At 40.5% G+C, this 15,386-nt stretch overlaps 1 protein-coding gene across 18 annotated transcripts in view; it reads left to right on the top strand.

The window, feature by feature from the left end:
* Window positions 1–15,386, top strand: part of PTPRT (protein tyrosine phosphatase receptor type T) — a 617,797-nt gene that overhangs the window by 520,919 nt on the left and 81,492 nt on the right. For 13 of the 18 annotated variants that reach the window (XR_013987409.1, XM_081009187.1, XM_081009202.1 and 10 more), the window contains one exon: window positions 7,333–7,362. The exons of 3 other annotated variants lie outside the window; for them this stretch is intronic. Coding sequence is in view for 14 of the 15 variants with exons in the window: in XM_081009187.1 (XP_080865313.1) it covers window positions 7,333–7,362 (30 nt within the window). In the remaining variant the exon portion in view is untranslated. The remainder of the gene's footprint in view (window positions 1–7,332; window positions 7,363–15,386) is intronic. 2 more of the 18 variants (XM_081009198.1, XM_081009200.1) reach the window with 1 other exon arrangement.

Raw genomic sequence — 15,386 nt, forward strand, 5'->3', positions numbered from 1 at the left:
ATTTGGATTCAAATAAATGCATCTATGTCAATTAAAAGTCAGAAACATGTTTGGAAATAGAACAGGGAAGGAGAGAAAATGGCAAGTATTATTCTGTGTCCCACAGATTGCTGACCACAAGTGTACAGCTAGCATTGTCCTCTAAGGTCAAAGCCATATCTGAGTTTCATTCATCTTCAACTTATTTGTATGAAAGCCTTTTTTCCAGGGGAATCTGTGCTCCCAGTGTTATTGGACTAAAACTCCCACTATCCCTCCCCATTGGCCATGCTGGCTGATGCTGGTGGGGGGCAGAGTCCAGAATTTCCAGATGGCACCAGACCAGGGACGCTTGTTAAAGATATTAAACTGTACATAAGTATGGACTCAAAATAGGACCCTCTTCTGCACTAAACCAGTTGATGCCCTCAAGAAATTAATATTAAATCTGTTCATCCGATCATTTTGATCTGAAGTTGCACAATAGGATCATAGAGTCAAACTGAGAGATACATTTGCCGCATGTATCTTATTTCAAAGCTAATGCAGATTAAACTACAATGAGATGAGAAACTATCCAAAATATTGATGGACTGGAACAATCTGTATAATAAATGGATTATTTCTTTTTTAAAACGGCAACTCCTAAATACATAAATTTAAAATAAAGATTAGTCCTTACATTATACAAAAAGAAAAAAGCAACCATATGTGTCTTAGCTACATTGTACTCAGACTTCCATAATAATCTCTTAGCCCACAGAGAAGCTAGTATGAGATTCTCTTGCTTTTCAAGGCAATGAGGCAGAAAAGTAGTGATTTAATTAGACAAACTTGAGGCACTACCTTCAGACATCAGAGTGACATCTGCTCATGGCCCAGGGCATTATAACTGATCAGTAATAGATACATCTGATTTTTTCTGAATGTAGCAATTGCTATCCAAATGGGGGAAACAATGGCATTGTGGGACTGTATAAGGAGAAAATGTTTCAGGGTGAAAAAGACGCACTGCCAGAAGAAGTAAACATGACTGAAATTAGGGACGGGTAAACAGTCAATGATTCCATCTAACTGACATAAACTCACTCAGTTTGAAATACTTCTTGAGAGCTTACATTTCCTTCTGACACAGTCAAAAAACATTAAAAAATTGTCCAGTAGCACCTTAGAGACCAACTAAGTTTGTTCTGGGTATAAGCTTTCATGTGTATGCACACTTCTTCAGATACGAAAGTCTCTAAGGTGCTACTGGACAATTTCTTTTTATTTTTTTTTCTAAATTAAAGTTGACCCTTGTTGAATATTAGCACTAGTGGTTGTAGGGTTGTTAGTAGCAGTGCATTTCAGCCATCAAATGCCTAGGTCAACGGGAATGTACAGTGGTACCTCCGGTTGCGGACGGGATCCGTTCCGGAGCTCCGGTCAGATCCCGAGGTTTTTGCAACCTGAGGACCCCTTCTGTGCATGCGCGTGCAGCAGTACCCAGTAAAATACTTCTGGGTTTGCCACCTTTCGCATCCCAAAGTTTACGTAACCAGAGGGTTATGCAACTGGAGGTACTACTGTATTTAGTTTCCTTTGAATATTGATAATGAGGAATACATGTCAGTTTGCAAGCCCCCTCCACAGAGGCTGGCCCCTCTCAGTCTTCGGAGTTCAACCTCCTCTGGCTGACATCCAGACAGACCAGAGAGATTTTGATACGTGACATTTTCCCAAGCGTGGGGAAATACACACCCCCTCCTCCTGCTTCCGCAGGGGAAAGAAAAGTAGTCAGAAAACTATTTACATGATGTTTATTTCTGACATTACAGCACTACAGATAAACACGTACTTTCAGTTCAGTTCTTCCAGCACGTCTGACAAACTTCCTGTACATGCGCAAACGGAAGGTTTCAAATTACACTCCTCACAGAGCCTTTTCCAGCCTGTGAACTTCCGGGGAAATTCCTTTCCACAGATAGCCGCATCATGTGATGTCAACAATCTGGCTGTTTGCAGCTGCGATGTTTCCATATACTGACAAGCTGCACCTTGCTAAGTGGAGAGATGCTACTGAGAAGATCCTTTCATGAGTCAGCACCATGAACAGGGTCTCTCATACCCACACATGAGAGTGACTGGGGCACCCCAGTCAGATCGGCAGGGTATTATTATTATTAACACATTGTCCTAGACGCTCATCGGCTCACCCCTAAGATATCTTCCACTGAAATGTTTGTTGACCAGAGCAAGCTGCCTTCACAGAACTCTCCAGGCCTATCACCCATGAAGATCAGCAAAAGTCAGTATCGGTTGGAATATCCTGCATATCTGGACTGCAGGCATCAGAAATGCTAAACTGTAATCCCCCTTATCCCTAAAGTAAGATTTAAATGGGCAAGGCCAAGTTTCTTAACTCCTGTACTTTCGAAGCCTATGATGGTTATCCATTATGTGTAATCCCCAGAAGTCAGAAATGAAGTTTAGAATATGCATAGGCCACCCCTCTGAATAACACACTCTCAACGCAGTTTACATAAAAATTTTAAAATTACAGCTTCAAAATAATAGAATAAAAAATGCAATACAATTTCTTCCAAACACCCACAGCATGCATAAAACAGCAGTACTAAAAGGTAGATTTCCATCCCAGAATATCATATACATTTTCAACAATGTAATCTGCTAAAAGAACTGCTGTACCAAAAAGAAAATATTCCTGCATAGGCCAGCTGAAACAAACAGGCCCCCATTGGGTGCTTAATAGAAAGACAAAGGTGCTTACGAAAGGGGAACATCAGCTTAAGAACTTAATTTCTTAACACACACATCTGTGCACCCAGTTCTGAACAAAAACTGTTTTTTGGAGACGCTTGCTAAATATTCATAGAATTCATAGAACTCATTTTAGGGGAAGATATGAATGTAGTTATGGATAATTTCCCTGATAAAATAGGAAGAAAAGGAAACACTTAAACCTTTGAATACATTATTTAAGAAAAGGCATGATGTATTTTTAGAGGCTATCTGTCAGCACATAGAAAATAATGATTATATGCTTTTTTCCAAGGCAAGAAACAGTTATTCCAAAATCAATACATCCTTCATTTCACATGCATTAGGTAATAACATTATCAGTGATATCAGAGAGGTTAACCTATGCGAAATATTGGAGGGCACTGGCTCTTCCTTCAATAACTGAATGGAAAGATAAAATGTGTGAATATTCCTTTCATGTCAAAATTCACACTATATTAGGATGGAGGGAAGTAGTCAAGGATATAATAGCTTTGCTTGAAGCGTCATTTAGTTTTATTTATATTGGCAACAATACTCAAACTACTAATTCTGTATGTGGAGATGATTCTGTACATCCAGCATACAAGGAATTGAAGCGTTGCAAAGAAAAGTGTATAAAACTTAGTTTTAACAGACAACGAGTTGTTTAGCAAAGAATATACATTAATGCTGTTCTGTGAACTCTTGCACAAGTAATAGAAGGCTGCTCATAGACAGTGCACTGAAATAATATACCGATGGTATATTATAGAATAAATATGTGTTAAGTTGCTATTTCCATATCTGGTGTTGTTATTTATTGTGTTTTCAACCAAGTATGCTGGTGTTAGCCTCCTTGAAACTTTGGTGGGAAGGCAAAATATAAATCCTGAAAATAAATAAATACTGTAAATAACATGAATGAATAAGGTTGTAGCATATCAGCTCCAGTGGACTGAAAAAGCTTATGAGAAGCAACTTGTAGAAGTCTTATGCAAGAGTCTGCAGAAACAACAACAACTTTTTTGGATGGGGTGGGGTCACTTTTCTCATACAACCCCCTCCACACCCCTTCAGTGAGCAGAAGAGGGCTCTTCTAGAGGAACCGTTCTAGAGGAACCATTCTCCACACCAAAGCATGTTCTCCATGTAAAATAGGGTAATGGCCAGGGCATTCCAGGACATCTTGTGCATCACTGGATAGCATTTGTAGTGGACTTGTTTGTAATAATTATCATATAATGACTGAGACAGAAACAGTAACATTTGTCCTGTCATCCTCAGCACCTGTTGACTGTAGAGGTGGTCCAAGGGAGTATGAAATAGAACAGGAATAGAGAAAACCTGGTCCCCTAGATGTTCTTGGACTCCAGCTCTAATCATCCATAGCCACCATTGACCAATGGCCAAGGATTGTGAGAGTGGTAGTCCAAAAACACTGGGGGGAGGGCACTAGTTTCAAACCCCCAGTGTAGAAACTCACGATTCACAGAACAAATAACAGTAATTCTACTTCTACAAGCCCTGCAACACTTACTTGGAAAGTATACAAACCTGGGAGGGAGAGGAAGGAGCAATTGGTTCTTGCAAATGCCTAGCAACTACCAAGCAGAGGAGAGATTAAATGGCTTCTATCCATGTGAATTCAGCATGGCAACTGAATTATACTTAAAATCTGAGACTTGAGAAAATGTACCCTCATCCCTGCCTGCAATCCACAAATCATTTATTCTGAACCAGTCTTCCAAAATTCTTCTCATCTGAATTTCTCCTCATATTTTGGAGTCATAGAGTAGATGCTTCCAGAGTGGAATCTGTGCATTAGGGAATCTTCTGTGGTTCCATGGTTTTTTTGTTTGCTTTGTTTTACAGAGCAATGGTCAGTGCATGTAGTCTTTCAATGCCTTCAGTTTATTGACATCTTTCCTCCATTTCGAATGTGCCTATCTGCGTTAATAAAACACTGCAAAAAACAAAACAAAAACCCAGTATCTAACCACGGGTTTGATTGCACTGTGATAGTTTTTATGTGGTGTTTTAACAATGCATATGTGCACTTTTGTGCTCTGATAAAACACTGTAGTAAAGAATCTTGATGTGATTGTACATACAGTTATGTGAGTAAGCTTTTTCCTTGGTAGTTTACCAATGTACAGGACTACATATGTATATCAGTGAAACACCTGACAGAATGTCATTCTGATGCAGTCATGTACATGATCACATGAAGATCTCTTTGTTCCAGTATTGTATTGATGGGTACATGCTCACTGGTAACATAGAGATTGGTAAAGAGGCAAAAGAACTGTAATCTGTAGCAAACTGTGCATGCTTCAGTTCCAGAGTTAATTTCAGAAGTTTTCCTAGTTAAACTGGAATTCAAGAGAAATAGAATGTAGGGCAGACTAAATTAATGGAAGAGCTAAGGAAGGGAATGGGGAAAATCTTATCCCTAATCTTCTCAACAAGACCACATGACAACTCTTAATTTATACTAGAGCAACTGGTTTGTTAATTGCAGACAAAATAGTTCAGACTGTAATAGTCATCTTGCTGGTGACAGTGTTCAAGAACTGCCAACCTCCTCCATTTTTTTGGACACAGAACACTGTTGCAATCTTTTCAAGTAGTTCTGTGTTGAGCTGAATTTCCCTGTGTTTCATTGTACTGTTCTCGCTCTTGTCTGTTCTCCTATGACAGTGTGTCATTGTCATGTTTGTCAAGACAGGACAACTTCTACCATGATGCATTGCTACACAGGTCTATGTTGGGGCCAAACTCTCAGATGTCCAATGCAAAAGAACACCCCAAATTGTATTAACAGTACTTTAGAAGTTGAGAGGTAGTGTGTTGTATATTGTCAGTAGGGTAGTCTTAGAAACTATATACGTAGAAGTGGATTGCCCCTCATAGTGAATAATATTTGGGAGATAAGAAGCCCTTATTTCAAAATGAGACAATAATATTATGCACTCTGTTCCGGGACTATAATTGGCTGCATTCCCACAGTTTGTATGCAGCACTGCCAGGGCTGGGCATGTCCAGCTCTGTTAAACAATCAACAATCACAACAGTTACCTGTTTCATAGAGAGGATGAGAAGATTAAATTGTGTCCCCCAAGCAGCTTATTGGCATGATCACTGATTTTCTAAGTGGGGTATGTGAGCTCCAGCAGACTGAGGAGTCTTGTGGGTTCCTTTTGTGTATCGCCATAGCTGTTTGGGGGCTGGTGTATAATAATTGATAATACATCACTATTCAAATTAGGCAATGCATCAGTGGAATGCTATGCACAACTGTACAAGGTGTATATGCATGTGTGATCATGATGCATGCAAATCTACATGCAGGTTTAATTCTCATTTCTAAGAACAGGAGATTTCTCAAGAAGAACACAGCTTAAGTGTGTGTGTGTGTGTGTGTGTGTGTGTTTGTGTGTCTGTAGATAGTGGTCTGGGTATTCTTTTCAACTCCTTTTCAAGCCAATACACTTTTAAATGAATCATATTATTGTGAAATATTCAAAGAGATATCATTTATGTATAGAATACATAATTATGCATTTTCATATCTGCAGGGTTTTTTTTTTAAAAAAACAGAAACAATTCCATATACTAGCAATATACATTTTGTAGAGCTGAGCCAAAAACTCTCCTACCTCATCCACATTCTTGGCACCCTACAAACAGGGGGTCCTTCCCTCAATTTTTTTTTTGGCGGGGATATCCCTACACACAGATACAGCAAGTTTTCCTTATTCAGTCTGGTGCCACTACTTTGGGGCATTATTTTATTCATTATTTTTTTTAAAAAAATCAAGACTCCATACAGAGTGAGGGCAGAAAGCATTGCCCTCACTCTGTTTTGACTTCAGGTGCCCTGTAGCCAAATATCATTGTGTACATTGCAATGAGATTTGACTATGTAGTAACATTAGAAGCCAAATCAGAGTAAGGACAAACCATGCCAGCCTTGTTCAGTTTGGAATCCTATGTGCAAATAATAATTGTGGAAAATTGTGCTCTGTGGCAGCAGGAAGGGCGGTGCACTGCTGCTGTCAGGACCACAAATAAGCAACCAATAAGGTTAGCAGTGAGGGCAGTGAGGGCTATTTTAGCCCCTGAAAGCCCCTCTTTTCAGAGCTGAAGCATTTGCTAGTGATCTTTCAGTTCTATCCTAGTATTAAGTTAAAACGTCCTACTATTACAGTACTAAACGTGTTGTTTTTCTTCTTCACATTTTTCATTGCTAGACTTCCCACGGATAGACTTAAAACTGTTTTGCAGCAATGGGTAGTTTCGTGTTACTCCTTGGTGAGGAACTCAAAGCACAGTGAAGTGACTTGCCCAGGGCCGTGCAATGCATTAGTGGCAGTTATAGCTGTAGAACCCAGGAATTCCTGTTCTCGGAGATTAGCTATCAGACCTTGGAGCACTGCTCAGAAATCTATAAAAGATAAAGCCAAACTGGGTGAAGCGCTGCAATACTGTGTGCATTTCAAGCTTAACATAATGGATATAAAGTCTAATCATGCTTTTTTTCCTTCTTCCCCACTTTTGGACATTTTCTTCATCTGACTGCATATTTAGAAGAAATGCATATTCCTACTCCTATTACTTGTAAGTACCTAGCTGAATATGACTTTTCTTGAGCATGTTCATTAGAGTTGCAGGGTTTTGTTTTGCTTTTTAATTTTTACAAATTACTTTTTATTTTACCAGTCACATTTTCTTTTCTTTTTCTCTTTGTTCGTTTTGGTTTTTGTAGCACACTACATTTTTAAAACACATCATCTATCCAATATCCACACAACCACCTTTTTGTATTCATGAAGCTTAAAAAAAAAAGTCATGGGGACTCAATATGGCTGCTTCCATATTGAGAGCCAGTGTGGTGTAGTAGTTAAGAGCGGTGAATTCGTGATCTGGTGAACCAGGTTTGCTTCCCCACTCCTCTACATGCAGCTGTTGGGTGACCTTGGGCCAGTCACACTTCTCTGAAGTCTCTCAGCCTCACTCACCTCACAGAGTGTTTGTTGTGGGGGAGGAAGGGAAAGGAGATTGTTAGACGCTTTGAGACTCCTTAAGGGGAGTGAAAGGCGGGATATCAAGTCTAACACTTCTTCTTCTTCTTCTTCTTCTTCTTCTTCTTCTTCTTCTTCTTCTTCTTCTTCTTCTTCTTCTTCCTTTTGCAATTAAAACCCATGCCTTTATATCTCACTCACCCCTTGCAGTCTTGCTGATAATCATTTCTTTCTGGTGTAGACTAATAGGAAAATAGCAGGCTAAGCACCAAGTTACTGTAAACTGTCCTTCACTTTGAAAAATACTGTTTCCAAAAGCAGGTGGTGAGCATCCAGGGTAATCACTGTCTTCGCTGCAACTGCTCAAGAATTGTGAGCCTTTCTCTTTTCTATCCGATGGGAAAGGAGGGTTTAGCAGCAGTGGCTGGTGTCCATTGGGACTGGTAGGGTGGAAGGGTGGGAGGTCAACAGTAGGTGGAGCTATAACCAGTGGCAGGCAGAGCCCTGTCCTACATTATCCTTTCTGCAGAGTTCTACAAGGAACCAAGCACCAATCTAGATGTGATGTGGGACATCCATGATTAGGTTCTCCTGCACTGTAATCTGCTGTGTCGTTTAGGGTGGCAGGGAATGCAGCCTCCCCTCCCTCAACACAGCTTTCTTTTTCTTGTCAACTTCATTGCCCAGATAAACTCTAATATTACATTGTATTGCGCTAATATATGACTATGGAGACTGTGAATATAGTTTCTAATTTTTATTGTTTACTTTCTTGTTAATTGTTCCTGGAAAACCATTAATGAACATAGAGGTTTTTTTAAAAAAAATCCATGGTGGTGGAAGTTTCAGATAAGAACCACACTACTTATGAAACTGCAGGTCCCTAATACCCAGATGTATAGGGAGACTAGTTATTCAGCGGATTGGAAAGCACATATAGTGCATCCTCCCGGGCACTCTTGTATTCGAGGAATTTGTTTAAATAGTGGAAAAGACATGGTAATGAGGAGGATGGAATAGTCTGTCTTGCTCTCAGATAGCAAAACCCTTCTATCGAATAGCACCACCCTTCTGTCTTGCTTTCAAATGTTTCTGGGGGTGCTTGGCAAATGATCAGTGAGTGCACAATAAAAAGATGCCCTTCAGGGGCACTGTGAGATGGAAATGAGTTGAAATGAAATCAAAGGCAGGTGGCTCTTTCATGGGGGAAGAAACCTTTCAAGAAACCAGAGGACAGATTTCAGCACAGCACTAGATAAATTAATGAGGGATGGAAGAACCACATAGCACATTTCCTGCCTCATCACTTGTAGAGGTGCCACACCAACACAGGATCTTTCCATATTACCTGTTGCTCAAGTCATGTTGGGATCTACAATTTGTGAGTGAAGTGTAGCTACAATGTTCTTTGAACTGCCCTGAGACCTCCGGGTATAGGGCGGTATATAAATTCAATAAATAAATAAAATAAAATAAATAAAATGTGTGTTATGCAGAACACACTCCTGAAAGCTGATTTAAAAATGCTTGTCTCAGTTTTTAATAGTGTACACACTCCCATTTACTCCACATCTAATGCACTGTTACCACTGTTTTGTGAAGCCATGCACACACAATATTTGCTACAACCTACATTGTTCCTGTTGTGTGTTTTTTTAGAAATACTGTGTTTTGATGTAGTCCGCCACCACCAGCTTACAACCTATTAGAAAATATAAGCTATAAGGAGCATCCATGCCCTCCTCTCTGCCCACTGGTGTGACTATATAGGATATGACTTGTAAACACATCCAGCCATGCTGATGTGTACAATGAGGTGCAAATGTGATTTGAAATGCATGTGTGTATGTGACCTTGCTGCATTTTAAGCTGGTAATGTGTACACAGCCTAAGTTTGTTTTAAAGGGTTAATTTGTTTCACAGGGAATTCCCATGTGCAGTCACTTCTTACTGAAATAACAATATTCTAGACATAAGGTCTGCTTTACATGTTAATTGAAGCACATGGTTCCTGTGACCTTTGTAATTGCTCCCATGCTCCTCTGGGAATGTATAATCTTACACTCGTATTGTTCAGCTGCACTTGCATGTTTACATAACATGCCACTGAATCCCTGGGGTGGTGTGAGTTACTGGTGTATGACATAAACACTTATGACAAGTACAACCAAACAGTATGGACTTGAAGGTTTGCTATACTACTTGGAGTGTAATTGGAGCAGCCACAAGTATGGCAGCAACTACAGCATGCCAGGCAATGTGCAAAAATCATCCAAAGGCATAAATGCTGGTGGGCAGCTCTCAGTTCAAGTTCAGATACAAATTTCAGGGGCTCATAAACATTGCAAACGGAATAGACAGGGACTTTACAAAACCCTGAAATTCTTCTACAGCTCAGATTAAAATCTGAGCCACAGAAGAATTCACAACTCCTCTGAATTGACCATCCAAAACACACTTTTCTTTCTTTCTTTCCTTACTTCTTGGCAGATAACGGCAGCAGATAGAGGCAGCAGGAGGGATTAGGTTGATAGAGTTGCATACAATTCTTAATGACTATTATTGTTATACCAATATTGTTGTTGGAGTGTAATATGGGCTAAAGCCTCTTCTTTTGTTGCATTTGGCTATCTTTATGAGTTTGAGGAATCTGTGGCACTACATCTTGTCTCATCTAAAATATTTGGAGACTTCAACAACTCCAATATGAATTCCCAGCCACCATTTCACCGCACACTTAACGTCTACTGTAGAGAACTGGTTTTGTGCAGGGAATACTTTTCATCCTCACTGCAATCACATACATAAGGCAATATATGGAGTAGATCCTAAAGAATAATTTGGGGGAAAATTATACCTGCGGTTTTGGAAAATGGCACCATTTACATGCTGAATCTATTTCTTGTTTTCTTGAGATACATGAAGTTAAATAAAACATCGATTCTCTTTGTAGTTTGAAGAAACCTTTGATCTTACATACTTCACATAAGGTTCCCATGCCAAGCCCCTTTGAGATCATTGAAAAGAAAACTGCACAACGGCACTACCTATTAGAAGGATGACATTTGGGCAGACCCTCTTTATGGGTTGCTTGAGCAGTGGCCAGACAAGCAAGTGTTGCATATGGAATAGCACTTTGTACAATGGAAGTGAAGCAGAACAGATACCTTCAGAGAGACAGAGCCTATTATAAACAAGGCTCATTTTCTCATTGTGTCCACACTCACACATTTCACCTCCTTCACATATGTTGCTCAGCCTCGCTGTTCCTCTCTATCTTCTCCCCCCTCAAAGAATTTATCATATCACTTCTGCCTAGTTCCCATCCTCTGTCTCAGCCCTTATGAGTTGAGGACATAATTTTGTAGCATTTATATCACTGTTTTCCATCACAGAACCCAAGGTGGAGTACATGTGGTTCCCAGGTGGTCACCACCCAGTTCCAGACCTGGTTAGCTTCAGAAAGGTGGTGGCCTCATGTGCCTTCAGACCATATACTGGAATAGCCTTGAACAGAGAATGTCATTGAGAAGACTAGAGCAGAAAGGTTCTTCATCCCCACATAATTTAAGTAAATAGCTCTGTAGCGATTGCACATCTTAATTGAAACCTGGTCCTTATTAGGTACTAATTATAAATAACTTCTACCCTGCTGCCTGAAAAGCATTCTGATAGACTGCATCCCCACATTCTTTCTTTGCTCTTGGGCAAATGAGCACAATACATGCAGTAATTCTTTGATATCGACATGTTGATGTTAAATTTATGTCAGCACACACTGGTTACTTCTGTTACATTCTTCTCTGAAGTATCCATCCAGCAGCTGTTTCTTCAGACACTTTCCATTTACATAATGAATGAAACACACACATACAATAGTGAGTTTCTTGCTAGCTTCACACTCTATACAGCCTATGCTCTGTGATTGACATTAATGTGATGAAAGCCACTTCCCCTGGATGTTCCAGCTGTTGTGTTTATGGGAAACTGGTCAGGGAAGAGAGCAAGAGTTGTCATTGATACAGGTTGTCAGGACTTCAGAGATAGCATATCAATTGCCTTATTTGTAGAAGGGAAGCATTTTCAGATAAATGCTTCTGTCACTCTGAAGACAGCTCAACACACCGGCTGACTGTCCTCTGCCTTGGTTCTGCATGTTAGTTAGAGCTCAAGGTCTAGCAATGGTAGTTGCTTTAACTTTTTTATCATTTTATTTACCCTGCCCCAAGAAGGATCTCTGTGCCTTCAATAGCTTAAAAAGCAACAAACTAATTTGAATGTGAGAATTTGAGTTGAGTTTGACTTTTTCATTTGGGTTTTGGTGGCTGAAGAAGGGTCTCTAGATATTGAATTAATGGCTCTTTTTAAAAAAGCTGTCAAAAGCTGTCTACTTTTGTATGCTTTCCCCCCTCTTGTAATATCTCTGCATCTTGAATCACAAGTGCTCACTCCAAAGTAAAAGTGTATTGTTTTCACAGTTCTGATTTACCTTTTTTATTGCACTGCTACAGCCACAGTTAGGTGGAAGAGAGAAACTCTTTTAGTGTCACCTAAATGAGATACTATTGACACCTCTTCCAGAACCATCAGCAGCTCACCAACATATTTGAAATTCATCTGAAAACATTGTGTGGTTTTGCACAAAGTAATTGAATAGTTAACTCAGAGACAATTCAGCATAGTGGAGATGCTGACAGCTATGGCCTACTGGGCACACATGATGAACTGGTTGACTATTAACCATATGCCTTATTTCAACGTGGATCAACACATGTCCTGTGTGAAATGGCTTTCAAGCAAGCAAGAGTAGAGGCTGCTAATCACCATTGGAGTGCCTTCTATGGCTTGTTGTTGTTTAGTCCTGTCCGATTCTTCGTGACCCCATGGACCAGAGCACGCCAGGCACTCCTGTCTTCCACTGCCTCCCACAGTTTGGTCAAATTCATGTTGGTAGCTTCAAGAACACTGTCCAACCATCTCATCCTCTGTCGTCCCCTTCTCCTTGTGCCCTCAATCTTTCCCAACATCAGGGTCTTTTCCAGGAAGTCTTCTCTTCTCATGAGGTAGCCAAACCTCAGCTTCAGGATCTGTCCTTCCAGTGAGCACTCAGGGCTGATTTCCTTCAGAATGGATAGGTTTGATCTTCTTGCAGTCCATGGGACTCTCAAGAGTCTCATCCAGCACCATAATTCAAAAGCATCAATTCTTCGGCGATCAGCCTTCTTTATGTCTACATATCAGAGCTTATTTTGGGAAGGGCTGTAGTTTAAGTAGTAAGCACAGGCTTTGTATACAGAAGGTCAAGAAATCATTATCTGAAACCCTGGAAAGCCACTGTTAGATGGCCCAATAGTCTGACTTATGAAAAGGCAGATTCTTCTGTTCCTAGAATTCCCTACCATGCAGTATAACATTCATTCGAAATTCCCTCATTCTGAAATGTTGAGCCACAGCTCTTATAATGATTAGGAAAGCCATGAAAGTTTCAGGGAGGACTGTAGTACAGCTCAAAGAATGTTTCTTCACTACTTAGCTCTCCTAATGTTCAACATGCTGGCCCTCATCTATGCAGGGCAGAAAACTGAGCTATGGTTTTGCTTTTCTTAGTGCTAAGCGAACGGAACAGAACTCTAGCAAATTCCAGCAAACCTCTCTGTTAGTGTCCAGGTTAGTGTGTTTCAGAAACCCCTTGTGTCCACTACAGGAAAGAGAATCACTTTGCTGGCTTTGGAAATGCTTTGGTGCACATGCATTTGAAGCCAAAATATTCCATTTTGTGGGGACTATTCAGTCTCAAAACAGCATTGTTCATTTCCTGCAAAAGCAAACGAAGCCTGCCAGATACAGCCCTTTGTCATTATCAACATTGTGAAGAAGCTGAAGCATCAGAGCATCCAGCCACCTATTGCCAGAGATAATTTAAGCTGAATTTAATAAGCAATTCTCAGCTTTGTTTACAAACCCCTTTTAAAGCCTCAATAGTGGCCCAGAGTGCTCATTATTAAGGACATATTCATTTTAGATTAGCATTTCCCACTGAGAAATCTGACAAACCTCTGGTGCCAAGTAATTTATGTACCTGTGTTCCATTAGCAAATCCAGAAATCTGCGATTATTCCAGATCACACAGACCAACATACTGAAGTCATGTATGGTAAAAAGATATATAAAAACAAACTTCACTTGAACATTTACTGAAATAATATGGCCCTTCTGCGATATATATAATATCCTCCTTTCATAAAGTATATATCTGTACATTGTTTTCTTGGACTCTCAGCTCAGTGCTTTTGTGCCAAGCTTGAAACAACAGAAAATAGGAAAGTGGGTTCCTTTTTCCATCCACTGAAAATGTGATAACTGCCAGGCAAATTACACCACACTGGTACTGCAGCCACCCCTGTCTGTCATGCCGGGATAAGCAAAAGAATGGCATAGGCTGACATCACCAGTGTGTGTGGACCTTGGGGGCTAAATGTTTAACTCCCTCATCTGAACAGCCATATATTATCACCCTCAGCTTTTAGTACTGTGCACACCCTTCTGGGAGTGAGCTCTTTTGAACTCATTTGGGCTTATCTCAGAGGGGACATGCATTGTATTGGGCTGTTGTATGAAGGCTGATACATCACCCTAAGGTTTGTGTCTTGAGAACATAAATGTTGGTAGGAAATGGTTGGTGATAACTGGTTTTGCTATCAAGTAGTTGGCTTTTCGGTGAAAGGGGGTACAAGAATGGTGGAGTAGAGTGGTGGTGATGTCCTCCTGAGAGTAGTCTCATGGCCACTTACCATGATGGAGCACGGGCAGGGGAGGGAGACTATGAGGTCAATGCTGCGTGGCCACACTGGCAGAGCTGGCTGAAGTAGAATCACAGAATGAGCCATTTGTTGTTGTTGTTGTTTAGTCATTTAGTCGTGTCCGACTCTCTGTGACCCCATGGACAAGAGCACGCCAGGCACTCCTGTCTTCCACTGCCTCCTGCAGTTTGGTCAGACTCATGTTGGTAGCTTCGAGAACACTGTCCAACCATCTCGTCCTCTGTTGTCCCCTTCTCCCTGTGCCCTCAATCATCTCCAATATCAGGGTCTTTTCCAGGGAGTCTTCTCTTCCCATGAGGTGGCCAAAGTATTGGAGCCTCAGCTTCACAATCTGTCCTTCAAGTGAGCACTCAGGGCTGATTTCCTTCAGAATGGATAGGTTTGATCTTCTTGTAGTCCATGGGACTCTCAAGAGTCTCCTCCAACACCATAATTCAAAAGCATCAATTCTTCGGCGATCTATGAGCCATAGAAGCATAGAATTGTAGAGTTGGAAGGGACCATGAGGGTCATCTGGTCCAACCCCCTGCAGTGCAGGAATCTTTTGCCCAACGTGGGATGGGAACCCATGACCCTGAGATTAAGAGTCTCATTCTCTATGCATCATGAGCTATCTTGAGCACCTTAATTCCGCTGAAAAGTTATGTAGTAGTTGATTGTTTCTTTCCTTCATTGCAAACAATTGAAATGTTCAGAATCCTGTAATAAGATTGTGATGGTGTTATTAAAACTCACTAAAGGTTGTAAAGGTACACCAGTGGAAACAAAGTGCCATATAGTGATCGCTTCTCCTGCTGGA

The sequence above is a fragment of the Podarcis pityusensis genome (genome assembly GCF_964106645.2).
Source record: "Podarcis pityusensis genome assembly, chromosome: 6".
Lineage (NCBI taxonomy): Eukaryota > Metazoa > Chordata > Lepidosauria > Squamata > Lacertidae > Podarcis > Podarcis pityusensis.